The sequence below is a fragment of the Hyperolius riggenbachi genome, chromosome 1 (assembly GCF_040937935.1).
Source record: "Hyperolius riggenbachi isolate aHypRig1 chromosome 1, aHypRig1.pri, whole genome shotgun sequence".
Lineage (NCBI taxonomy): Eukaryota > Metazoa > Chordata > Amphibia > Anura > Hyperoliidae > Hyperolius > Hyperolius riggenbachi.
This window is the reverse complement of record NC_090646.1, coordinates 128,811,815-128,839,333: the sequence shown is the minus strand read 5'-3', so window position 1 is coordinate 128,839,333 and position 27,519 is coordinate 128,811,815. Positions and strand designations below refer to the sequence as shown.

The 27,519-nt window shown below is 43.3% G+C and overlaps 1 protein-coding gene across 1 annotated transcript in view; it reads left to right on the top strand.

Moving 5' to 3' along the window:
- COMMD8 (COMM domain containing 8) overlaps positions 1–18,879 on the top strand; it is a 48,520-nt gene extending 29,641 nt beyond the window's left edge. Inside the window, exons 4-5 of the mRNA XM_068268265.1 lie at positions 13,829–13,984; positions 17,993–18,879. Of these exons, the coding sequence (XP_068124366.1) occupies positions 13,829–13,984; positions 17,993–18,013 (177 nt within the window). The 3' untranslated portion in view covers positions 18,014–18,879. The remainder of the gene's footprint in view (positions 1–13,828; positions 13,985–17,992) is intronic.
- Positions 18,880–27,519: the final 8,640 nt, after the last annotated feature.

Sequence of the window (27,519 nt, the reverse complement as noted above, 5' to 3'; positions counted from 1 at the left end):
TTTGTATGTTCTCCCCATGTCTGTGTGGGTTTCCTCCGGGCAGTCCTATTTCCTTCCACATCCCGAGAACATACAGATAAGTTAATAGGCCTCCCCCTAACATTGGCCCTAGACTATGATATATATATACATTAGATGATTAGGGATGTTCAATGAAACGCAAATACTTTTGAAATTATGCAAATACATGCAGCTTGAAATTCAATTCATTGGTTCATTTTCAAACTGCGTACATTTGCATAAAAATTTGCATAAACTTGGAAGAATTTGCATCTCTTTAATCATCCCTATACATTATACATACACATTATTATTATTATGATTATTATTATTTAGTATTTATACAGTATAGCGCCAACATCTTCCGCAGTGCTGTACAGAGTAAATCGTCTTGTCACTAACTGTCCCTCAGAGGAGCTCACAATCTAATTCCCTACCTTAGTCCTATGTCTATGTATGTATTGTGTGTAGTGTATGTGTTGCAGTCTAGGGCCAATTTAGGGGGGAGCCAATTAACTTATCTGTATGCTTTTGGGATGTGTGAGGAAACGGAAGTGCCCGGAGGACACCCACACAGACACGGGGAGAACATACAAACTCCTTGCAGATGTAGACCTGGCTGGAATTCGACCACTACGCCACCACGCTGCCCAACATACATAGACATATGACTATGGTAGGGTAGGGTAGAGTAGGGATATTATTGTGAGCCCCTCTGAGGGACAGTTAGTGACAAGACTAAATATACTCTGTACAGTATATAATCTTCAGGATCATATCCTGCCCCAACTCCTGATTCTCCAGTTGTGTACTGGAGTGTCTGGTGCCTGTGATCTGCATTTTGTACACTGCATAATTACTTTCAGAGAACCAGCATGTGGTGTTTTACTGTTCTGAGGTAAGCAGGAAAGGTCACTGAATTCTGCAGGACAGGTACTATGAACTCTGCATGGGAAGTGCTTTAATATACACACTCCGCTCCTGGCTGTAGTTGAACTGCTATTATTGGCAGAGGTGTTCTGTGGTATTCTGACCTTCTGGTAATAAAGCCATGGGACCCTGCAAATTGTTTTTTTTTATTTTTTCCCCTTTCCTATTTGCTCAATTCTGACAATGAATTGCAAATGTAATCTAGACTCCAGTCCTTGGCTCCGACTTCCACTGCGAGCGTTTTTCACCCTTGGCTAAATACAGGCTCTTTTATTTCTGTTTTTTTTTTCTTTCTGTTTTTTTTTTATTTTTTTGTTCTAAAGATTGGTTTTGAACAAATGGAACCCTGCAAAATGCAGAATTTTAAGTGAATGTCTGACCTAAAGTAGCTCCCACAGAAATAACAGAGAAACATCATGTAGCGCCAAGCCTTCCCACCGCCTGATATCGATTTATCTTCCTGATTGAATTGTAGCGCTGGTCAGAATGTGAAATGGAGAATGGAAGAAACTGAGAACATTCCCTTCATTAGCCTGCTATGTTTAAGAGCCTTGCTGATTTCATGCATTTATTCATTGGTGTGTCGGAGGATTGCTGCTGCTTAGCCCCGAATGCAGAGCTTAGCTCTGAGTTTTTGAGATAATTAAAAGGATTTTCTAATGCTGAAGGTGAAAAAGGAACATTTCAAGAAAATGCAGCTTAACATATATTTGTGTGTGTGTGTGTGTGTGTGTGTGTATATATATATATATATATATATATATATATATATATATATATATATATAATATGTGTGTGTGTGTATATTTCATAATTTAATATTCTGTGCTTTATAGGTAACAAAAACGGTATTTTCAGTGGTAAATTGCTAGTCTGTATCACCTGTAATGTATACCTGTACCTTCGAAAGCTATAGAGTCTGAAATTGTGACTTCAATCTGATAAAAACACTTGTTTCCTGCTTTTTATGCTGACTTAATGGCTGTAATGCCGCATAAATCGCTTTTCGGAAGCAATTGCATAGATCAGATTCCCACTTTTTTTTCATCTCCTTACTGTAGGTTCAAAAAACGTTATTATTATTTAGTATTTATATACCGCCAGCATCTTCTGCAGCGCTGTACAGAGTATTCTGTCTTGTCCATTAACTCTTCCTCAGAGAGACTCGCAATCTAATCCCTACCATAGACCTATGTCTATGTATGTATTGTGTAGTGTATGTATCGTAGTCTAGAGGGGAAGCCAGTTAACTTTATGTTTTTGGAATGTGGAAGGAAAACAGATTGCCCGGAGGAATCCCATACAGACACAGGAATAATATACAAACTCTGTGCAGATAGTGCCCTGGCTGGGATTGGAACCAGGGACCCAGTGCTTCAAGACGAGCGGTCAACATGGCAGCCTCCATAACTCTCTGGTGCAATTTCAGAGTGATGAAAAAGGACATGGCGCAGCTTTAAAGCACAACTGACGTTAAAGGGATATGGAGGCTGCCATGTTTATTTCCTTTTAAACAATGCACATTGTCTGGCTGTCCCACTGATCCTCTGCCTCTAAAACTTCTCTCCGTAGACCCTGAACAAGCATGAAGACCAGATGTTTCTGACAAGATTAGCAGCATACTTGTTTCAGGCGTGTGATTCAGACTCTAGGGGCGCAGGACAGCCAGGCAACTGGCACTGTTTAAAAGGAAACAAATATGGCAGCCTGTAATATCCTCTCCAGTTCAGGTGTCCTTTAAAGGGATACTGCAGGGGGGGTCGGGGGAAAATGAGTTGAAGTTACAAGGGGGTTCTTTTTTTTAACAAATCAATTTTTATTGGTTTTTAAGAACACGTACGAACAAGTACACGCAGGTATTCAAGTAACATTAGATAGGAGAGCGTAACAGTGGTACACATACCGAGTATACAAAAGGTATATCACACAGAATCTATAGTATTGAATATCTTATGCAATATGAGGATACATTAGTACAATAATACGTACAAACAGTTGAGCATTGAATTGTTAATGATATCATAAGCATATTAAACTGGTTAAAAAAAAAAAAAAAAAAAAGATTCCTCAGTTTGGTCTATGTAATTGTGGTTGTGCCATCCGTTAGAAGGGAGAGTAAAGAAGAGAAGGAGAGGGGAAACAACAAAACAAAAACAAAACATAGAGTATAAGAGATGAGTATAGCGTGAGAATCCAGCGCTTACCTCCTTAGACCAGAGCCAATGAAGATATTATAAATTATCTCTCTTAGAGCATTAAGGTTGACACTATAATTTAGCCCTCTGGGCCTGCAGGAAGAGCTTCTACATTGTTATACTATGGGGCCCATATTTTATACCCTGGGCTTCTAATGGTCCCCCGCAGACATCCTGTGCCCACGCAGCCACTCACCGATGCTCTGACCCCGCCTCCTGTTCACTTCTGGAATTTCAGACTTTGGAGTCTGAAAACCACTGCACCTGTGTTGCCGTGTCCTCGCTCCAGCTGATGTCACTAGGAGCGTACGGTGCAGGCACAGATCATACTGGGCCTGCGCAGTACGCTCCTGGTGACATCAGCGGGAGTCAGGACCCAGCAATGCAGGCGCAGTGGTTTTCAGACTTTAAAGTCTGAAATTCCAGAAGTGAACCGGAGGCGGGGTCAGAGCATCGGGGAGTGGCTGCAAGCACAGAATGTCTGCGGGGGACCATTAGAAGCCCCGGGTAACTTCAACTCCTTTTCCCCCGACCCCCCCCTACAGTATCCCTTTAAGACTGCAACCTGTATAATATCTTTGCAGTTCAAGTATTATCAGGTAAGGCATATTCTTAAATCCCCAGTTTAGGCTCGTGTATTTTTTTTTTTTGCTGTTGCATATCATGTGAAATGCATGATAATTTGCAGTACACAAGGTTTTGTGTGTGTGTGTGTGTGTGTGTGTGTGTGTGTGTGTGTGTGTGTGTGTGTGTGTGTGTTGCTAACTTCCCTTGCTAATGTCATACTGTTTGGCTGGACTGAACAGCAGTCTATGAGCTGTCCAAACTCCTCCCACACCCAGTTTTTGCTTACAGGAGGAATACAGAGCTGATGTGGTCAGATCAGAGGGAGGAGGTGGGTAGTGTCAGGGGGGCTCTGGGCTGAGGAAGTAACTCCCACCCTTTTGGCAGCCCTATATTTTGTGCAGATTTCTGGGTCACGTGACTTTTTGTAAGTGATTATCTCTGGAGAAGCTGCATCAAATATGAATAGTGTGATGGACTATGCAAAGAGGTATAACAGCTGTTTATGCAGAAAATCCTTGCTAGACCATTTTTAGTCCTTAAAGGGAACCTAAACTGAGGCTATGGATTTTTCCTTTTACAATAATACCAGTTGCACGACTCTCCTGCTGATCCTGTGTATGTAATACTTTTAGCCACAGCTCCTCAGCAAGCATGCAGATCAGGTGCTCTGACTGAAGTGGATTAGCTGCATGCTTGTTTCAGGTGTGTGATTCAGCCAAAGATCAGCAGGACTGCCAAGCAACTGATACTATTTAAGGCTAGTTACACACCGGGACGTTGCGGTATAGTGGACGTTATGGTCGCATAACGTCCCCTAACGCAACGCCTGCCGGTGTTGGTAGAGGACGTTGAGTGAGCCGCGTTAAGCGTCTCTTTCCGCATTAGGACAGTGAGAGTGGCGCTGATTGGCCGGCGGGACCACGTGATGCGGAGTGAAACACTGACGCATCACGTGGTACCGCCAGCCAATCAGCGGCCACCAGTGCAGTGCATATTGAGTAGCCATGTGCGCTGCTACGTAGCGGCCTCTCCCCGCCTCCTCTCCGCCCCAACACTGAGCATGTGCAAATAGTCTAACGCGGCTTAAGCCGCTGGAACGCTATAGTATGCTGCACGTCCTGAAGAACGTGCAGCGTTGCATGTAACGCAACGTGGGCAGTGTGAACAGCCCCATTGACTTTGTATTGCTGTGAGTTGAGGAGCATTACAGGCTGCACTAACGTGCGCCTGTAACGTCCCTGTGTGGAAGCAGCCTGTGTGGAAGCATATCCCTCTCAGTTTAGGTTCCCTTTAAATACTGTTTCTAAATTGATGAAATTGCCTGGCTGAAAAGGTGTTCCTAAGTATGCGCAGAAATAATATTGCTGCTATAGGGCGCCTGGTTTTGCTGCTTAGCGCTGAACCCTCCTGCTTGGCTCTGTGCCCCTAGCCGCAGTTCCATTGTCATCCTTTCTTCTGCAGTCCCCTCCATAGGAGCTTCTGCGCATGTGCGGGTGCGTTGGCTGAGTGTTCTGCACAGGTACAGTGCAGCTGCGCTCACATATGCAGAAGCTGCTGACCTGGCCAGGTCAATGGCTGCTACGGAGGAAACCCCCATAAAAGTGGCTGCCAGCAGAACTGCGGCAAGGGACACAAAGGCTTCTAGTGGCTGGAGGAACGTAGATTTGAAAGCACCGCACACTAATTTGGGCATGGCATACACCAAAAAGGTTTGGTTAAGGGTGCAAGAAATAGCGGTAGTAGAAAATCTGCACATTTACTGATATTCTACTAAAGTACTTAATTGATATAGTGAAATATCGGTAATATTTGCCAATATTTCACTATGACCTAACCTCTCTACTCTCACACAAAACCCTCCCCCTTCCACAGTGGTGTCTAACCTTAACCCCCCCCCCCCTCCCCCAGTGGGCAACAAGCCTTGACCCATCTAACCTTTGCACGCACTATTAGTTGCTGCAGTTCGCATAGCACATGGCCATATTTGTCAAGCTTCGTTAAAGGGATACTTAAGCCAGGATTAAAAAAAATAATTATTATTCACCTGGGGCTTCTAGCAGCCCCCTGCAGCTGTCCTGTGCCCTCGCAGTCACTCACGGATCCTCTGGTCCCCTGATGCCAGCTACCTTCCTTTTTGCCGACAGGGAGTTGGCAGGCTTACTGCACCAGCGCAGGCCTGGCCAGGTATAACCCTTTTCACGTTCCTGTCAGCAATAGCATCCTGTGCAGGACGCTATTGTGGACGGGAAGGCGAAGGAGGATACATGTGGCCAGGCCCGACGGCGAATACGGAACTAGCTGACGGTGGGGGACCGGAAGATCTGCGAGTGACTGCGAGGGCACAGGATGGCTGCAGGGAGCTGGTAGAAGCCCCAGGTAAGTAAAAATGTTTTTTTTTTTTAATGCTTGCTTAAGTATCCCTTTAAACTGTTCCGCTGGAGGAAGCCCCAGCTAAGTAAATCGGCAGTAAATTATTTCGGCTCATGTATCCTTTAAGAAGGCTAAATGTGTAAAAAGTACCTAATTTTGCTTTAAATGACTAACATCTGCTTTGAATGTGATATTCAGAAAAGACTGTACATGTATTACAGGATTACGTGGTCGTTTTTGTTCTGTCCATTTACTTTTATAGAAAAGTGCCTTTTTTGATGGCAGAAGAGGTTGTGGGGGAAAGAGTTAAACACATTATATGTGTAGTGGAGTGGATCTCTTCAGTGAAGTACAGCTATCAGCCCATTATCATCCCCAGGAAGTGCTGGGAAAAGTATGAGCTGCCCGAGGTTATCTGTGCGGAGATGGACTGGTTCAAGAGGAAGTGCTGCTGTACATATAGAATCTGTAGAATGGCAGCACACTACGTGACAACCAGTCCATCCTTGCATGGCCGCTTAAAAGGGAACCCAAGGTCAAAGAAATATGTAGGCTGCTATATTTATTTGTTTTCTTTAAACAATACCAGTTGTTCTTTAGCAGCAGTAGTGTCTGAATCACACACCTGACAAGCATACAGCTACCGTAATCCAGTCATATTTGTGTCATAAGCACCTGATCTGCATGCTTGTTCATGGTCTATTATTATTATTATTTAGTATTTATATAGCGCCGACATATTACGCAGCGCTGTACAGTATATATACAGGCTAGTGTTGGGAGGGGAGAGGGGAAGGCTAGTGTTGGGAGGGGAGAGGGGAAGGCTAGTGTTGGGAGGGGAGAGGGGAAGGCTAGTGTTGGGAGGGGAGAGGGGAAGGCTAGTGTTGGGAGGGGAGAGGGAAAGGCTAGTGTTGGGAGTGGAGAGAGCGGGAACATGTATATGGAGATTGGCAAAAAAGAATCCTAGGTAGTATCATGCACACCCCAAGAGGGTATCGGTATTTCCATATGAGCACCAACCCATGCAGTACAAGTCAGTTTGCTTATGACTGGCAGTACCGTGCTAGGGATGCTCAGCAGTGCCGGCGCTACCATAGAGGCAAAGGGGGCAATTGCCCCAGGGCCCCAGAGCTTGTAGGGGTCCCCAGTGGCTACAAGAGGAAAACCATTTTTTTTCAAATCGACCTTATAGTTTTTGAGAAAATCGATTTTAAAGTTTCAAAGGAAAAAAATACACATTTAAAAACCCGCCGAATTTAATGGTTAATAGTAAATCCACCTTAAATGCTAGAAACCCTACATTTGCAGGATATGTTAAGGAGATCATTGGGAATAAGAGGAAAAAACAATTTTTCAAAAAGACCTTATAGTTTTTGAGAAAATCGATTTTAAAGTTTTGAAGGAAAAAAGTATACTTTTAAATGCTGTAAATGTCACTTTTAGTTCCTAACCTAACGGTAGTGTAATTTTACATTCATCAAAAGAAAGAGCAATAAATTTCCTGACGGGGTTTCTAGGGGGACCATACGCAGCCGCAGCGCTTTGGCCAGGGATCGATATACAGCCGCAATATGGCTGTATGAAGATCCCTGGCATTTTTTCCTATTTTCCCCCCAAAAAATTTATGTTTAGTGTGGAATTTTTTTTTTTTTTTAATTATGTGGGGTCCCCTCTCCTGAAACTTTTTAACCCTTGTCCCCCATGCAGGCTGGGGTAGCCAGAATGTGGAGCTCCGACCGATTGGGGCTTCACACCCTGACTATACCAGCTGCAAAAAAAGGTCCCTTAAAGAGAATCTGTATTGTTAAAATCGCACAAAAGTAAACATACCAGTGCGTTAGGGGACATCTCCTATTACCCTCTGACACAATTTCGCCGCTCCTCGACACATTAAAAGTGGTTAAAAACAGTTTTAAAAAGTTTGTTTATAAACAAACAAAATGGCCACCAAAACAGGAAGTAGGTTGATGTACAGTATGTCCACACATAGAAAATACATCCATACACAAGCAGGCTGTATACAGCATTCCTTTTGAATCTCAAGAGGTCATTTGTGTGTTTCTTTCCCCCTGCAGCTATCTTCCACTGAAGTGTCAGGCTGTTTCTTCCTGCAGAGTGCAGACAGCTCTGACTGTATGTAATTCCTCAGTATGTGAAAGCCCAGCCAGCTCAGAGGAGGATTTATCCAGCTTGTAAAAGATAAGAGAGAAGAGAGAAGCTGCTCTAATCTAAATAATACACAGGCAGTGTGCAGAGAGGGGCCTGGATGGGGGAGATGCATCACAGAACCACAACACTGAAGAACTTGGCAGCCTTCCAGACACAGGCCTGACAAGTCTGACAAGAGAGAGATAAGTTGATTTATTACAGAGATGGTGATAGTAGAACATGCTGCAGTAAGCCAGAACACATTAGAATAGCTTTTGGAACTTGTAGGATGATAAAAAACAGGATGCAATTTTTGTTACGGAGTCTCTTTAATGCCGGTTTTTGTTCCGGGGTATCTGTTGGGGGAGGGGGGGGGGCCCAGGTTTATTTTGCCCTGGGGCCCCATTGTTGCTTAAACCGGCCCTGATGCTCAGTTAGATGCATATAATCATCAGGTAATACAGGATAGGTCAACTTTGTTTGTTTTTTTTTCTTGTAGGTACATTTATGCAGCTATTATATATAACGGATCAATCAAATCCTGCCAGGATGGGATTCAACTCAGCATTATATGCATCTCATTAACCGTCCCTGTACATTATCATGGACAAAATGCATCCTTTTTTCTTGTTTTTCCATCTGCTTATTTGAAGCTGGAGTAGCAGTTAAAATTGTTGACTAAACAAAGTTAATATAAGCTATATTTATGTATTAATGTGTATATGTGATCATTTTGCGTAGGAGGAGGAAGGCTGCAGAACAGCAGATTTTCAGTTGCTGTCTGAAGTCATTTGGGATAACCGCGTTAGTTCAAGTATAATCTAATATTCTGTATAAAAGCTGAATGCCTTTCGTTTTTTGTTTAGTGTGCAGTGTACATAATCAGCAGGGAAAAACTCATCTACGGGGGATTTTGTGTGCTTATCAGCATGTAAAAACAAAGTGCTGTCTTGTGTAAAATTGAGGCAGGAATGAGCTGCAGGTTCCTGGTTGCCACGGATGCATGTAGTCTTGTACATTCACAGCGATGCTTCTTGTCTGGGATTCCTTCCATGTACTCAGACCCGCCGCTTAACCAAAGTCTAATCACAGTGACTCATTGTAGAATTTCATCTCCAAGCAACCTTAAAGCTGTAGTTCACCACATCTGTAGAAATGCAGATGTAAAATACATACATTTACAAGTTGCAGTCTATCACAGTTGGCCAGTTCCTCACTGCCAAGACCCTGCAGCCTGAAGATTGGTAATCAACTCCTCTATGGCCCAGTGCACACCAAAAACCTCGAGCAGATCTGCAAAACGCTAGAGGTTTTTGAAGCAGATTTCAGAGCGATTCTAGGCATGAACCGCAGAACGCCGGCGATTACCGCCGGCGTTTTGCGGGAGTGATTTTCCCGCGATTAGCACGGAAAAATCACTGGACACTGCGGCGGTTTTGGAGCGATCGCGATTAGCGTGCTGTGAACGCTAATCGCGGAACGCTCGTCGCCGGCAAACCGCTGCATGCAGCGCGGTCGCGGTTATCGCTAACCGCAACCGTGGCAGTATGAACACTGCCACTCGCTACATTGTGTAGCGGTTCTTGCAGAACCGCTAGCGGTTTGCCATGAGCGGGAATCGTGCGATTCCCGCTCAGATGAGAACGGGCCCTTAGAGACGTTTCTCAACATGGCTAGCGTTTTTTGGAGCGTTTTTGTGTAGCAGATTACAAATATTGTTACAGTAAAAGCTGCTACTGAACAGCTTCTGTAACAAAAACGCCTGAAAAACCGCTCTGATGTAGCGTTTTTCAGAGCGGTATTCCACTTTCCTATACTTTAACATTGAGGCAGAAACGCCTCAGAAATCTAAAAAAATGCTGCATCCCCTGAGTTTGCGTTTGTGGAAAAAACGAACTGCTCTGGTGTGCACCATCCCATTCACTTTCATTAGCCAAGCGGTTTTCCCCTTGCAAGCGTTTTAGAAAACGCTTCAGAACCGCTCTGGTGTGCACCAGCTATAAATGTGTATTGGATAGTGACAATCCTTAAAGGGAACTAAACACCCTTTCTTTAACTGTAATTTCTCACAGTCCTTATTTATAGAAGTCAGAGATGCTATTTTGACACATTCACTCTATATAATCTCTTTGAACAAACTCTCCTAATTACCCATCCCCTCTGTTGATGAAAAGGTGTTGTTTACTTCTTGGTAATGACTACAATAAAACCATTAGCTCCCGAAAATCACTGTGGCCAGGGACGGACGGGCAGGTTTGCTGAAGTAGGCTAATAAAACTACTTTGAATGCAAAATGGAAGTTTATTTTAGTAATGAGGCATATTGTTGACATGCATTTTTCATGTGCTATTAAGATGCCCTGGTTGCTAAAAATGATGCTCGGTTCAGTTTAACAAATAGTTTTTTTACTCTGATTACCCCTCTCTGACACTGCAGCTGTCCTTGGTAGGTTTTGGGGCTTGACATCCATAGAGTATTTGGGACCCCATGTAAAACTCTCACTGGGCTCCCAATCTCCTTAGCCTCGCCACTGCCATTTTGCCATTTTCTGTGACCGAAGATACTATTTTGTTTTCTCCTGGTGCATGCGGATCAAGCAGTAGCACAACTACTAATCCTCTAACCTCTAATCAGCTCTTGCTTGTTACCCAGATTAGGGTTTCAGACTGTTGGCAGTTTTTCAATCAAGGTCAGGTTTAGAGGATTACTTTTGTCTTACAATAATCTCCAACCAGGGATAGGTTTGGTACATCATACCCAAAGGCACAATCTGCAAAATACGTCTGGCAGAGATTGAGATGATCCCCATAAGTGACTGTGAACAGCAGGACTTGTGTTTACAAGGTGATAGAGGGTTTCTTTTCTCTCTACATAGAAATTTTAATGTATTTTCCCAGCGCAGATATGTTGTTATTACTACACTTGTTGAAATCATTTTGATGTGGCATTTTTGCGGTCATATTTGAATCTGTTGGTTCCAATGACTTCATGACATTTCATAGGTATTCTGTGTCTGTCTGAGTCACTACCTCTGCCAGAATACCTCAGTCACAGAGAGCGGAGTCTGTATCAGTATCTGCACTGGAAAGCTTGTGCTGGAGAGGTTAAAGGGAACCTGAACTGCAAAAAAAAAAAAGTTTTACTTACCTGGGGCATGTACCAGCCCCCTGCAGCCATCCTGTGCCCTCGCAGTCACTCATGGCTCCTCTGGTCCCCCGCTGCCAGCTAGTTTTGTTTTTGCCGACTGGGAGTCGGCTGGCCGCTATGCGTACGTTTTTACGCATCCCTGCTGGTGCAGGAAGCTATTGCAGACATCAACAAGTACATTTTTACGCGTTACGGGTGTAATGCGTAAAATTTTACGTAACACAATCGCAATAGGGGACCATTTCTCCAACCTCCTTCCAGAGATATTCTTACCTGGCTGCTGGTGCTCGCCCCCTGTGGTTCACCACACCACATGCTTATGAACTATAAAAATAAGATGAGGGAGGGACTTTAGCTTGGCAATATATCTTATATTGTACACAACAGTACACAAATGTTTTCGAGCTCCTCGCCCTTCCTCATGTGTACCTGTCTGAATCACACACCTGAAACAAGCATGCAGCTAATCCTGTCAGACTTCAGTCAGAGCACCTGATCTGCATGCTTATTCAGGGTCTATGGCTAAAGGTACTAGGTAAAGGATCAGCAGGATAGCCAGGCAACTGGTATTGTCTAAATTCAATGAATATAGATTCCTTCATATAGGTAGACTTGTGCAGAAATAAGATTCTTAAATATTGTAGCAGGATCTCTATCATTACAAGATGTGGCTGCCATGCTAGGCACTATTGCTCTTTACGGAGTTGCCAACATTTTATTGTGCTAATGTTGAATAAGGAAATAAAACAAATACCATTTGTGATATTTAATATTTTACCAATACATAGAAAAGGAAAAAAATGACCATCAGTGCCCTTTACATTTTCTTTTAGTGATATATTGTGTCTGTGAATTTTGGAGTTGGAGCAGGGTAGACTTTTTTTTTTTTATGTAGAGTATCGAGAGATGGCGTCAGTACAGTATATTAATTTTCCATAAGGGAATATTCATAGTTTTTGCCTTAAAGTGAACGTGAAGTGAAAATTAACTTATGAGACTATGTGTAGTATGGATGATAAATAGAACATTAGTAGTATAGAAAAGTCTCAATTTTATTTTCAGTTTTATAGCTTTATTTTTAAGAATGCACCAGACTGTCACAGCTACCATTTAGAATTCACACTTTGCTTTTTAAACTGAAAAAAGCAAAAGTAATGAGCCTTTGAACTTTCCTGCCCTTAAGAGACTCTGAAGTCTCCTAAAAACAAGGTTTTTACTTTAAAAACCTCTTTAACCTAATTGCCCCTCCTAAAACGCAACATCCTCGCGGCTGACAACGCCATAAATCACCCCAAATTACCTGGAAGACATCGCGGGGCTCCTTCCGCATAGAGGCAGAGCTTTCAGTTGCAGCTCTGCCTCTATATGCGTCTATCCGCACAGATTGCCGCCTCTCCCCTGCCCCTCTGTCTTACTTCACTGAGAGAAGCGGGGAAGAGGCGGAGATGCGCGCTGATTGACGCACATTGAGGCAGAGCTGCAGCTGAAAGCTCTGCCTCCTCCAGCAGCAAAATCCACGACCAAGAAAGTTGTGGATTTTGCCGGGGGTAATTAGGGGTGATTTATGGCGTTGTCAGCTGCGGGGATGCAGCGTTTTAGGAGGGGCAATTAGATTAAAGAGATTTTTAAAGTAAAAACCTTGTTTTTGGGAGACTTCAGAGTCTCTTTAGATCTTATTTTTTTTGTCTTCTCCTTGACAGATAACAAGTTTTTAGCCTATATTTGACAAGCTTTTTTTGCATAGATAGCAACTCAAGTTTTTTTTTTTGTTTTTTTTTTTTTTTTTAAATCTTGGTGTATTGGAAAACAGAAAGGGACTTCAAATAATGGGCTCGATTCACAAAGCGGTGCTAACCTAGTTAGAGACTTTAGGCGTGATAACCATTGCACCACGCTGGTGAAAAGCCAGTTTAGGCGTGATAAGTTTAGGCGTGATAAGTTTAGATAAGTTTAGATTGCACGCAAAGTCCCGCACGCAAAGCAGCGCCATTAAACTCTATGCGAAGTGCACCAGACTTTGCTAGCGCAAAACTTTTGATCAACTGTGCACTGCGGTGCTAACCCAGTTGGTGCTTAAACTTATCACGCCTAAACTTATCACACCTAAACTTATCACACCTAAACTTATCACACCTAAACTTATCACACCTAAACTTATCACACCTAAACTTATCACGCCTAAACTTATCACGCCTAAACTTATCACGCCTAAACTTATCACGCCTAAACTTATCACGCCTAAACTGAGTTTAGGCGTGATAAAGGGCTTTTCACCAGCACCGCTTTGTGAATCAGGCCCAATGTCTTAGTAGGGCTAGTACTATATGTGTGTTTGTTTATCTCATCATGTCACATAAGGTACGCTTAAATAAGACAGATGTAATGTGCATGTTATGTTGCTGGGATCACTGTATGTAGTGATATTGTGAATGTGTTCTTTATTTTCCATATTGCTTCTGTCTTCCATATAGCTTGCCATGTCCAGTGATAAGCTGTCCACTTTGCAAATGCCACTTGTGAACCTTGATCTAGATCTTGTAAAAGATGGGAGAATTGATCCAGTTTCCATTGAGATGAACAAAGAGGAGCTGCAGAATCTCATCAGTTCTCTGGAGGCGGCAAACAAGGTAACCTCCTGCTGGCATGACTGTTCTGACTACACAAGTAAGGGGAGATTTATATTAGCCAGGCGACATGGAGCAAGTGAGGTGGATGGTGAAACCCAGAGAGAATATCAAATGCGGGGGTTGATTCACTAAGCAAAACAGTGCGAGTAAATCAGCGCAACTTCATTTTCTTGCCATGCAGGCTACACGCGCTAGTGTCAGCGTAGCATGCCTAACTAAGCAGCGGGCACTGCTCACCAAAGCTGCGCAGTACTGATGTGTCTTTACCGCGATGCTTCACTATAATGGGCGCTACTATGTTAATTAGCACAGTAGCAGATGCTCTAGTGAAGTATTGCTTCTGTGCAGCTTTGCCAAGCAGCGCTTGCTGCTTAGTTACACACGCTATGCTTCCACTAGCACGTGTAGCCTGCATGGCAAGAAAATTAAATCATGCTGATTAATAGCGCAAGCAACTATTTTGCTTAGTGAATCAACCCCATGGTGTTTGTTTTATTTTTTTTTTATTTTGAATTTGTAACTTTGGTGAGATGCTGATTTTTGCATAACATGCATTGCCACACCCCCCAGCTTTGCTGACAGATCTTCTCTAATGGTTCCTACATGCATGGCACCAAATTCGCCCACTTTGAAAAAAAAAATTTTGTTTGAATTGACAGAAAATGAAGTTTTTCTTTCTCCTTTCTTTTTATTCCAGTAAATGGCAAATGTGACCTCCACGTCCAAAGTGAGGGAATTGGCCTTGAGAAAGGTCTTTTTTTTCAGTGAAAAGGTCATTGAAAAATCAGTGTTCACTTTTTATCTGAGAAATATAGTGGAAACAAGCATGCAGCTAATCCAGTCAGATTTGTGTCAGAAACCTCTGTTCTGCATGCATGTTCAGGGTCTATGGCTAAAAGCATTAGAGGCAGAGGATTATCAAGCAACAGGATCAGTATGGCAGCCTCCATATAACTCTCACTTCAGGTTCCCTTTAACCCTTTTTCCTCCTCATTATTCTTTCAGTTCAATTGTGAATAGTACACATTGGCTATCATTCATGAAAGTGTTGTCGGTAACAAAAGTTTGTGCGGGAAAACACTGCTGTCGGTATTTTACACTTCTGGGTGGTCATTCATAAAAATGTTGCCTGTTGCGGTACAAGTGCGGAGTTTTTCTGGAACAGGCTGGCGGTAGGCATGCGGAAACAGGAGAAGCTGGCCGAGTCCCTCCATGCGGTGTTCTCTCTGCTGCTGCTTGGGAGGTCTGTCCCATTCACTTACATGTACTCCGCATGCTTATCGCTACATCCAGGGGAGCGGTAATCCCCGTCCGCATACCGCCTGCGTAACTTTTTATGAATTTACATTTTGTTAAATTTCCGCATAGAATCACCGCACAATGCGGTAATTTATCGCTCTGCTCGGGAAAGTCAGTTTCGCATGCGGAAGCAGCCTTTATGAATACACATTTTGCTCAGTGGTCGGTAAAGTCGGCTGTTTTTAGCATTTCCGCATGCGGGAACGCTTTATGAATGATGGCCAATGTAGTAAAAACCCACCTTTATTTCAAAATCAAAGATCACCATAAATTGTGACATAATTTAGGCTTTGTGGTGAACTGGAGAAAAAAACTCTATAAAGGTTTTTGTTTTTAAATTCTTCAGTTTGTTACTTTCTTTTATTTATTTTTAAACATAAAAATAAAAACATGCTTGGGAGAAAATACTTCCCAACAAAATACTAGTTTGTCCAAATGATATACAGGGTGGGCCATTTATATAGATACACCTTAATAAAATGGGATTGGTTGGTAATACTAACTTCCTGTTTGTGGCATATTAGTATATGTGAGTGGGAAACTTTTCAAGATGGGTGGTGACCATGGTGGCCATTTTGAAGTCAGGCATTTTGAATCCAACTTTTTTTTTTTTTTTTTCAATAGGAAGAGGGTCATGTGACACATCAAACTTATTGGGAATTTCACAAGAAAAACGATGGTGTGCTTGGTTTTACTTTATTCTTTCATGAGTTATTTACAAGTTTCTGACCACTTACAAAATGTGCTCAATGTGCTGCTCATTGTGTTGGATTGTCAATGCAACTCTCTTCTCCCACTCTTCACACACGGATAGCAATATTGCAGGAGAAATGCTAACACAGGCTTCCAGTATCCGTATTTTCAGGTGCTGCACATCTCATATCTTCACAGCATAGACAATTGCCTTCAGATGACCCCAAAGATAAAAGTCTAAGTGGGTCAGATCGGGAGACCTTGGGGGGCCATTCAACTGGCTCACAAAGACCAATCCACTTTCCAGGAAACTGTTAATCTAGGAATGCTCGGACCTGACACCCATAATGTGGTGGTGCACCATCTTGCTGGAAAAACTCACGAAACGTGCCAGCTTCAGTGCATAAAGAGGGAAACACCTCATCATGTTGTAGTTTTGCATATCCAGTGGCCTTGAGGTTTCCATTGATGAAGAATGGCCCACACTATCTTTGTACCCCGTATACCACACCGTCATCTGAAGGCAATTGTCTATGCTGTGAAGATACGAGATGTGCAGCACCTGAAACTGCGGATACTGGAAGCCTGTGCTAGCATTTCTCCTGCGGTGTTGCTATCAGTGTGTGAAGAGTTGAAGAAGAGGGTTGCATTGACAATCCAACACAATGGGCAGCACATTGAACACATTTTATAAGTAGTCAGAAACTTGTATATAACTCATGAAAGAATAAAGTTACGTTAAAACCAAGCACACCATTGTTTTTCTTGTGAAATTCCCAATATGACTGATGTCACATGACCTTCTTCCTATTGAAAAAACAAAAGTTCGATTTAAAAATGTCCGACTTCAAAATGGTCGCCACCCATCTTGAAAATTCCCCCCCCCCCCCCCCCCCCTCTCACACATACTATTTTGCCACAAACAGGAATTTAATATCACCAACCATTCCCATTTTATTAAGGTGTATCCATATAAATAGCCCACCCTGTATATTTATATTTATTTCACTTAGTAGCCTTAAGTAGTGATACAGTTATTGCTGGTTAAATAGGGGCATAACTAAAGCTTCAAAACTGCTCTGGTCCTTAAAGTGTACCTGAGACGAAGCTCCGCAAAGTCCATGTAGTCCGTTAGGTCCCTCGGTGTCCTCCCGATCCCTTTAGTGTTGCTGCTGTCAGCCCCGTAAAGTCTATGACTCAGCTACGTGGGCTACTACGCATGAGGGGTCCCGACCGCGTGCACACCCACCGTATAGTGCTCCCGTGACAGGGAACGTTTTGCGCAAATGCAGATTAAAGGTGTTCTGAGGGGCGTTTTGAAAAGAAAAACAGACACTTACCTGGGGCTTCTACCCGCCCCCCGCAGGTGTCATGTGCCCGCGTCGTCCTCTATGTCCATTCCCCACTGCCGTCACCGGTCAATTATTCATCTAACTAGACATATACAACTGCACTGCGTGGCTGAGGCCGCGCACGTCCTTGCTCCCGCTCGCCTCTCCGGGAGCTTACTGCGTAGGTGCAGTACAATAAGCTCCCGGAGACGCGAGCGGGAGCGAGGATGCGCGCAGCTGCAGTTATATTCATCTAGTTAGACAAATAATTGACCGGTGACGGCGGCGGGGAATGGCGGATCGTAGAGGACGGCGCGGGCACATGACAGCTGCAGGGGGCAGATAGAAGCCCCAGGAAAGTGTCAGTTTTTCTTATCAAAACCCCCACAGAACCCCTTGAAGACTATAACTGGTTGTGCAGAATGCTCCTGGCTACGGGAGCCCAGCCAGGGCATGCGCAGCTGGAGGGAAGTGAAGAGGGAATGATGTGAAACGTCTGTGTGACTTTTACTGCAATTGGGTTTCAATGGTGTTTGTAGTGAATTCGTGGAGATTGCAGAGAATATGGAAAGATGAATCAGACTGTGTATAAGTACTATCAACTGCAGTCATAAGTTCATACTTGGTTATAAAAAAATTACATGACTAAACACTGTTGTTTTTTTTTTTTTTGTACTGTTCCCAGGTTGTCCTGCAACTAAAGTGAATGAAGACCACTTTTTTTTTTTCAAGCAGTATGGGCCTTCTTTATTCCAAGTGTGAACCAAAAGGTGGACATTTCAGAAGTTGGTTTAGGAGTCACATTTTTTCCGATTGCCAGATTAGAAAAGACTATAGAGTTTTGGCATTCTGTGGTGCTTCTGCACTGTGACTCCTGACATTTCTCCCGTCATGCTATATTCTGTTGTCGATGAGTTCAGCAGTTACCTCTACACCTGGTACAAGATTTACCCTATTTTGTAGCAAAATGTCATTTTTTTTTGTGTTCTACTTAAAATGTATTCATTTTCGGCCCTGTTCACGTTCCCAATCACAAAACCGTTTTCCCAAAAATTGTAAATCTCAATCGCAGCATGTGTTAACGATCTGGGATTTGTCGGTGATTTCATCTGGCGATTCTCATTCAAGTGAATAAGAATTGCAACAGAATTGTGACTCAATTGTCGGAAATTGCAAAAGCGCCGCAATCACTGCAGTGTGAGTAATCCCATAGGCCAGGGTTACACTTAGCAGAAGCGCATGAGTTTGCCCCATAGAACATAGTGGAAAATTGATGCGATTCTACTAAGTGTGAACTTGGCCATAGGATTGCTTCTGCAGCAGCACTTTGCTGATCGCTGGCAATCAGCAAAGTAAAACGCAGGCAGAAAGCACCCAAGTAATGTACTTGTATCATCATCTTTTTATTTTTTTTATTTTTTTTTTATCTGAGAAGCCTCGATGTACAATACATTATAAGCCCATAAGTAAGGAAGTGATATCATTTTGTCAGTGTTAACGTTTCAGTTAATCACATGCTGTGTCATTTAAATGACTAATAAATAAAGTTTGTACTTTGAATTATTACACACACTTTTTATCTTTCTTTAAAAAAAATTATATAATACCGTATATACTCGAGTATAAGCCGAGTTTTTGAGACCCAAAAAGTGGTCCCAAAGTGGGGGTCTCGGCTTATACTCGAGAGAGAGTATAGGTGGCCAGGCATTCCTCCCCTGCAGGCAGTTTGCCCCCACTTCCCCTGCAGGCAATGTGCACCCCTCCTCCTCTCTCCCCTACTCCCCTCCCCGCAGGCTGAAAGATTAGATAGGAGAGGGGATTAGCGGGACTCAGCCACGGGCCGACTCTTCCCTCTTGTCAGGTCCCCACTCCATGCCTGAAATAAGAGCAGCGGCGGCAGCTGGGTGTCTCACCTTCCGGTCGGCTCCAGGCAAAGCTCTAATGTCTCCGGGCTCCTCCATGTACATTGCGGCTAACAGGAAGTAGTGTGATTACTACTTCCTGTTAGCCACGATGTACATGGAGGAGCCCAGAGACATTTGATCTTTGCCTGGAGCCACCCGGAAGGTGAGACACCCAGCTGCTGCCGCTGCTGCTCTTATTTTAGGCGTGGAGAGGGGACCCGACAAGAGGGAAGAGTCGGCCCGCGGCTGAGTCCCGCTGATCCCCTCTCCTTCTTACCTATGGCTGGCTACCTATACTGCAGACATCTACACCTGGCTACTTCTACTAGAGCACCTATGGCTGGCTACCTATACTGCCTACATCTACTCCTGGCCACCTATACTAGGGCACCTATGGCTGGCTACCTATACTGCAGACATCTATATCTGGCCACCTATACTGGAGCACCTATGGCTGGCTACCTATACTGCAGACATCTACACCTGGCCACCTATACTAGAGCACCTATGGCTGGCAACCTATACTGCAGACATCTACACATGACTACCTATACTAGAGCACCAGTGGCTGGCTACCTCTACTGCAGACATCTACACCTGGCTACCTATACTGGATATACCTCGGCTTATACTCGGGTCAATGATTTTTCCCTGTGTTTTTTTTTTAGGTTATAAGTTGGGGGTCGGCTTATACTCGGGTCAGCTTATACTCGAGTATATACTGTATTTTTTTCCTTCTGATTAGGATTAGATCAGGAACTCTAATTCATTTTGGTTAGTATGCGGTGGACTGTTCAGCCCAAATTAATTTACTTGCCTTTTAGTAGGGATGGTAAATGATGTGCAAATAATTCTAAGTTGATGCAGGATTATCCAAATGTATTCAGCTTGAAAATGGATGAGATGCAAATCCGTTTCCTGGGTTTTTTGTTTTCTCACTGTACCCTATCATTAATTACAAGCCCATATTTGCTAAAATAACAGTGACATAGCCTCATGACATACATATTAAAAAAGCTGAGTCCCTAAGGTAACTCTATATCCATCCATCCATCCATCCATCCATTTATTTTTATTTTTTCTTAATGCTGTCACTTTGTTTATTATTCTTTTTTTTTTTTCCCATAAGTGTTATGTTAGTTACTATGGGGGAGGGTGTGGGGTGGAAGGGACTAATAATTATAGGACATTTTTAACTTACTTTAATATTTCTTTTTTGGCCACTAGATGGTGGTATAAACTAACTTGCGTTACCAGGTAGTTTTTGATCACGGTTTTGCTGCACTTTAATGATGAATGTACATTGACTTTTGCTTTAAGTCATGATTATTAATTTGCTGGCACTTTGATTGGCTCAGGAAACCTACATTCCCATCAACCAATCTCCCATGAGGCAGGCAATAAGAAAGAAAAATGTCCGGGCACCAGCAGTTGCAATGCACTCCACCACTTTAATTACATCCCCATCACCAACAGATACAGGCAAAAAGACAAGGCCTAACAGCCGTTTCACAACACTAGTTGCTTCCTCAGAGACCAATAGAACACTCAGCAAAGTCTGACTTAAATATACATTGACAATCGCTGCAGGGTCAAGGAGGAGGGGAGAAGGAGGGACTTACCGCTCACCGCGTCTGACCCATTACCGAGCACGCCATCAGAAGAGTAGCCGCTCCGAGCCGACCCGCTCGCACACAGGGTTAGCCACGCCCCTTTCGGGGTTGGTCCGGGCAGGAGTCTAGCTCCAATCAAAGTCACAGCCGTCACGGCTTGCGACGTCGCGTCCCTTGTGCGTAAAGCGGAGGGTATCAATGAGTCAGTCTGCGCTTCAGCCTGGTGGGTAACCATGGCAGCGCAACGCAGGGCAGAAGTAGTCCCACCTGGAACAAAGAAAAAGAAGAAAAGAAAGAAACAAAGGCACAAATTAAAATAACAATCAACAAGATTACAAATAAATTACTTTAAAATACAATAATAATGCAAAGCACATATTCCCAAGATGGGTCATTTAAAAGAAGGACCCCACGCGTGAATCATGGTACATCAAAAAGGGGGGGGGGGAATTTTAGATGGGTGGAAGTCTATGCCCCCAATAAACTAGTACTATAAATACACGGGCAATGGTGGGCACCCATTGATTAAACAAAGAAACCCACCAAAACCCACGCATACAGATTACGGACAATTCAAAACCCTGGATCAATTTAGTTGAGTGGTTAAAGGGTCTCATTCCTAAAAGGTCACATATGGGGAAAGAGAGCCACCAACTGGAAAAATTAGTGGCGATCTTAATAGCACATGTAAGGGAAGAGCATGGGGGTGATGCCAATGTTCTACAGTTTACAGGATTGAAGTTGGTTGATATTCCTCATAGGGGTGGGGATAGAGAGAAAAACCTGAGAAGAGAGGAGGCGAGATTGATCTCTGCCACTGAGGCATACGGAAGATTGGGTCTCAATGAGCGTAATGAACTTTATTGTTTTTTAGATCGCCAGTAATTTTTTCAGTTGGTGGCTCTCTTTCCCCATATGTGACATTTTAGGAATGAGACCCTTTAACCACTCAACTAAATTGATCCAGGGTTTTGAATTGTCCGTAATCTGTATGCGTGGGTTTTGGTGGGTTTCTTTGTTTAATCAATGGGTGCCCACCATTGCCCGTGTATTTATAGTACTAGTTTATTGGGGGCATAGACTTCCACCCATCTAAAATTCCCCCCCCCCCCTTTTTTGATGTACCATGATTCACGCGTGGGGTCCTTCTTTTAAATGACCCATCTTGGGAATATGTGCTTTGCATTATTATTGTATTTTAAAGTAATTTATTTGTAATCTTGTTGATTGTTATTTTAATTTGTGCCTTTGTTTCTTTCTTTTCTTCTTTTTCTTTGTTCCAGGTGGGACTACTTCCGCCCTGCGTTGCGCTGCCATGGTTACCCACCAGGCTGAAGCGCAGACTGACTCATTGATACCCTCCGCTTTACGCACAAGGGACGCGACGTCGCAAGCCGTGACGGCTGTGACTTTGATTGGAGCTAGACTCCTGCCCGGACCAACCCCGAAAGGGGCGTGGCTAACCCTGTGTGCGAGCGGGTCGGCTCGGAGCGGCTACTCTTCTGATGGCGTGCTCGGTAATGGGTCAGACGCGGTGAGCGGTAAGTCCCTCCCTCCTCCCCTCCTCCTTGACCCTGCAGCGATTGTCAATGTATATTTAAGTCAGACTTTGCTGAGTGTTCTATTGGTCTCTGAGGAAGCAACTAGTGTTGTGAAACGGCTGTTAGGCCTTGTCTTTTTGCCTGTATCTGTTGGTGATGGGGATGTAATTAAAGTGGTGGAGTGCATTGCAACTGCTGGTGCCCGGACATTTTTCTTTCTTATTGCCTGCCTAATTGATCTGGGTCTGGAGGCACAGGAGGATCCACTATACCCCCGTTTAGGCTTGTCAGTCCAAGCATCTAGTGCCGATCACGTGCTTCTCTGTTTAAGGATCAATCTCCCATGAGTAAGTCCAGCCATGAAGGAGTGGCAGGAGCGTAGGCCCGATTGATAGGACACGTCTGCACGTCCTGTTTCTTGCACGGCACAAACTGGACACATATAAACACCCAGTTTGTGTTAACTGGTTAATTTCTTCCTTGGGTCAGTTGGGACTTATGTGGTAGAAAAAAGCTTTTCTCATCATTAGAACCTAAAAGCAAAAAAAAAAAATGCTAAATATGCATTTGTGTGTATGTGAGCGTTATTCTGCAGAACAGTTATTTTGTGGTCACTGGTCTGTAGTCTTTAACTGCTATGTTTTGCCTTTGGGTTACTTAAAATATATGCACAGTACATCTTTTTAACTTTACCTTTTGTGTTGTATTATTCACTTTGTTGTGTAAAAGTGTCAAAAGACATGATATGCATTGGCCAGGAGTAATGGTTTGGCCAGGAGGAACGGCACCATAAAGTAAGTACTTCAAGCCTTCAAATTATGGGCCATTTCTGTCCCACATTTGTTCAAAGCCATCGGCGGTATCGTAAAGTATTAATTGCCACCCAGAAGTTATTATGGTATATTGATGACATTTTGTCAGTGTCATTATTGGCCCCTTAGTGCATGATGAGAACATCCACTCATTTTATATGTATCCTTTGTTTCTATTGCAAATTGTGCCATAAGTGACTAAATAATGAGATGGAAAATATTGAGGTTCACAGCATGATGACAATTCACCAGCTCACTTATCTCAAGTAGCAGTTCACTAAGCAAGTGCAAGTGGCTTTGAGATCTTGCAGAAATCTGCCTTATTTGCATGACCTCACACCAAGTGACGCCCATACAATTGTTTGAGAAGTGTGTGCACATTCAGCAGCACACATAGTGTAAACACAGCCTTAGGCCTCTTTTAGACAGGAGACTGAACTTGGAAGTGAATTGAGAAGATGGGACCCGGCTGCGGGCGGATGCGGCCGTGCGAAAATCTGCAGCATGCTGCAGATTTTCGGATCGCTCCGCACAACATGCTCGCAGTGGAAACTCTTCCACTGGCGTGCATGTGTTTCAGCATACCTGCGCTCCTAGTGGAAACGGCCCTTAGTGTTTGTCGGGCAGTTCAGTGTCCCATCTGCCACCCATATGTACGCCGTTTGGGTGCAATTAAAATGCAGCCCAATGGCAGGGTTTCACAAACGTGTCAGTGCTTGACACGTAGTGGTGTTGACAGGGGGCAAAAAGCCACAACATGACTTGACTTCATGGGGGAGCCACCTGTCTACCACTGGTACTGTGTGCTAACAAGCGCCAGGCCAATGCAAAAGAGCAGATAACAGATGGTGAATTCACCGCCTGTCAGCTGCTCGTATAAATAAGCCCCAAATGTTTGTTTTGGCACTCCTTTAAACAAGATAGGAGGAGATTTTGATAATCGCTTATTTTACCATAGTCTATAAGCAGAATGCTTTTTTTAGTGCAAATAGGATGTTTAATAAAAGTTCATTTTGCCAATTTGTGTTAACATGAGCGCTGCTTGCCCACAGGAGTGCACTTTACTACTTTTATGCATGGAGTGAAGTGATTAGAAGGAATTTTTTTGATCAGGTCTGAAAAATGTCACCTAAGAGAAAACTTAAAAGAACAGCAAATTGAATAAGGGGCTAAGTAAGGATACATTTCCTTCACCAGGGACAAGCATAGCTATAAAAACCTGACAAATTGCACGGCTTTCCCATCCTGTCCAATACAATCCCAAAAAGTTTTCAGTCTTGAGTCACATGGCCCTAATTTAGTACTGTTTGATGCTTCATCTAACAGCAGATGACAGTGTAGCAATTTCCCAAAGTCAGAAAATAGATGGTTGTTACCTGCGGCTGTTGTAACTAGAAATTTAAAATGCCACTGGGGTTACCATAATGGGAAATTGCATTCTGTCATTGTGTTCCGTCTAATAGCATTCCAATTATAAATGTGTCAGTACCATTAAATGGAATGATTAAATGGCTAAGTGCATAGCATATGTTCAATAAATGTTAAATTAACTGAAATGTCATTGTGTGTAAAATGCCTATGAAACGCAGTCAAATATTCACTAGGATATTAGTCATTAGCAATGTCAAAGCACATCTCTGAGTGTGTGGTTTCTGCAAAGCTATCGTTTTACCCAAACACTTTGCAACTCCAACCTAAACTTTCTCTTCTCCCAGTAGGAACTTTGAGCAGGTAAGAGCTTTGTGAATTGGGAACATTGGAGTTGATTCATAATTACTAATGCGCTGACACAGCTTGAGTAATCTCCTCTTCTGCATGCTACACAAATAGCACGACTTAATGATACATCTCAGACACGCTACACGTGCTAGAGACAGCATACCGTGCGTTCCTAGGCGATACTTTAAATAGCTGCGCAGTAGTGACGTATCATTCTGGTGAAGTATATTCTGTTTGCGATACGTCACTACTGCACAGCCATTTGAAGTATCACCCGTTGCTTAGGAACCCATGCTACACTGCCACTAGCGCTTGTAGCGCGGAGGTGTATCATTTAGTCACGCAGAAGAGGAGATAACTCCTGCTGTGTCAGCATGTTAGTAATGAAGAATCAATCCCATTGATGTTTAAATGCATAATGTATTGTTTATCAATGTGATTTTCTTCATATGTCACTTTGATCAGGTAAGAATCAGAATCAATTTTATTTTGCCAAGTAAGTTTGCACCTACAGGGAATTTGTCTTGGCAGTTGCTTAACAAACACAAACAAAAACCATACAAGGACAGACAGTGTGTATATTACAAGTCAAGGACATTATGCAAGTGTAGTGGCAGTAAGCAATGTGAGAATTGTTCATTTACAGTTCTGTGCTGATTACTTTCAAGTCCTAGCAGTTCTAGCGGGGTTCTGCATTTAGTATGGCTACCGCTTGAGGAAAAAAGCTGTTCCTGTGTCTAGAGGTTTTGGTAGCGATTGACCGGAATCTTACTCCTGAAGGCAAGAGCTGGAAGATGGAGTGAGCTGGGTGAGAGGGGTCAGAGGCAATTTTGTTTGCTCTCTTTCTACACATGCTAGCATAAAGATCCTGCAGGGAAGGTAAGCTTCAGCCAATTATCCTTTCCGCTGTTCGGATGATGCGCTGCAGCCTCATCTTTTCTAATGTTGAGCAGGAGCTGAACCATACAGTCATAGATGATGTTATGGTGGATTCAATGATTGCAGTGTAGAACCGCACCATTAGATTTTGAGGTAGGCCAAACTTTTTCAGCTGGCGTAGATGGTACATCCTCTGTTGCGCTTTCTTGCCAATAGTGGCAGTGTTGTTGTCCCATTTTAGGTTGTATGAGATTGTGGCCCCAAGAAACTTGAATGACTCTACCTGGGTTATTGTGGATCCATTTATGGTTAAGGGGATGTGCTGGGGGGGAGATATCCTAAAGTCTATTATCATCTCCATGGTTTTGAGAGCATTTAGTTCCAAGTTGTTGCTGCTGCACCAGGAGGAAAGCTGTCCCACCATATGTCTGTATGCAGACTCGTCCCCGTTTTGTATGAGACCAACTACTGTTGTGTCATCTGCAAACTTCAGAACCTTAACAGATGGATCTGTGGAGATGCAGTCATGGTGTACAGTGAGTAGAGCAGTGGGGAAAGCACGCAGCCCTGGGGTGCACCAGTACTGACTGTCAGAGAGCTTGATGTCTGCTTCCCAAGTCTGACCTGCTGTCTCCTGTCGGTTAAGAAATCGGTTATCCATTTGCAGATGTATTCAGGTATGTGTAGCTGGGAGAGCTTGCTGTGTAGCAGGGATGGTATTATGGTATTAAATGCAGAGCTGTAATCTATAAATAAAATCCTGGTGTAGGTTCCTGGGGTGTCTAGATGCTGTAGTACATAATGCATACACATGTTCACAGCATCGTTTGCGGATCTATTAGGCCTGTAGGCAAATTGCAGAGATTCCAGCAGGGGATCTGTGATAGATTTCAGATAAGCCATTATGAGTTTTTCGAATGCTTTCATAACTAATGATGTCAGGGCAACAGGCCTGTAATCATTTAAACATGTAGGTTTTGATTTTTTGGGGGAATTGGTACAATGGTTGAGCTTTTAAAACAGGCCGGGACAGTTGAGCGTTCCAGAGATGCTTTGAATATGTCTGTAAATACAGGGGCTAATTGATCGGCACAGAGTTTCAGACATTTTGCAGAGACAGTGTCTGGCCCCGTTGCTTTCCTAGTATTTTGTCTTTTGAACAGTCTGTTTACATCTGATTGGCATATTGGTAGAGCATGCACATCTTGGGACAGGTTAGCAGATTGTGTCTGGCTTCCTGTGTTGTGTAGATGCTGAGGCACCGCAGGGGGTGGAGACCTTGGCTGGCTGGATGAGTGCTCAGTTTGCCTGCTGCAGAGATGCAAATTATGCAAATTGACTTGTTGTGTCTGGCTTTTGTTGGTAGTGTCAAACCTGCAATAAAATGTATTCAGTTCATTTGCAAGCTGCAGGTTATGTAGTGAAAGTGGAGATTTCTTTCTGTAGCTGGTAATTTCATGTAGAGATTTCCATATTATGGAGGAGTCGGCGTTAGAACATTTTTCCTCAAGTTTTTAGAATAATCTTTTTTTTGCGTCAGTAATGCCTCTCTGGAGTTTGTATTTCGCATCTTTGTAGAGGACTTTATCGCCTGTACTATATGCCCTTTCTTTATCGAGGCGCAGCTTCCTAAGATGTGATGTAAACCAGGGTTGGATTTTCTGATTGAATCTGAATGCAAGACCTTCTTTCTTTATCGAGGCACAGCTTCCTAAGCTGTGGTGTAAACCAGGGTTTATCGTTA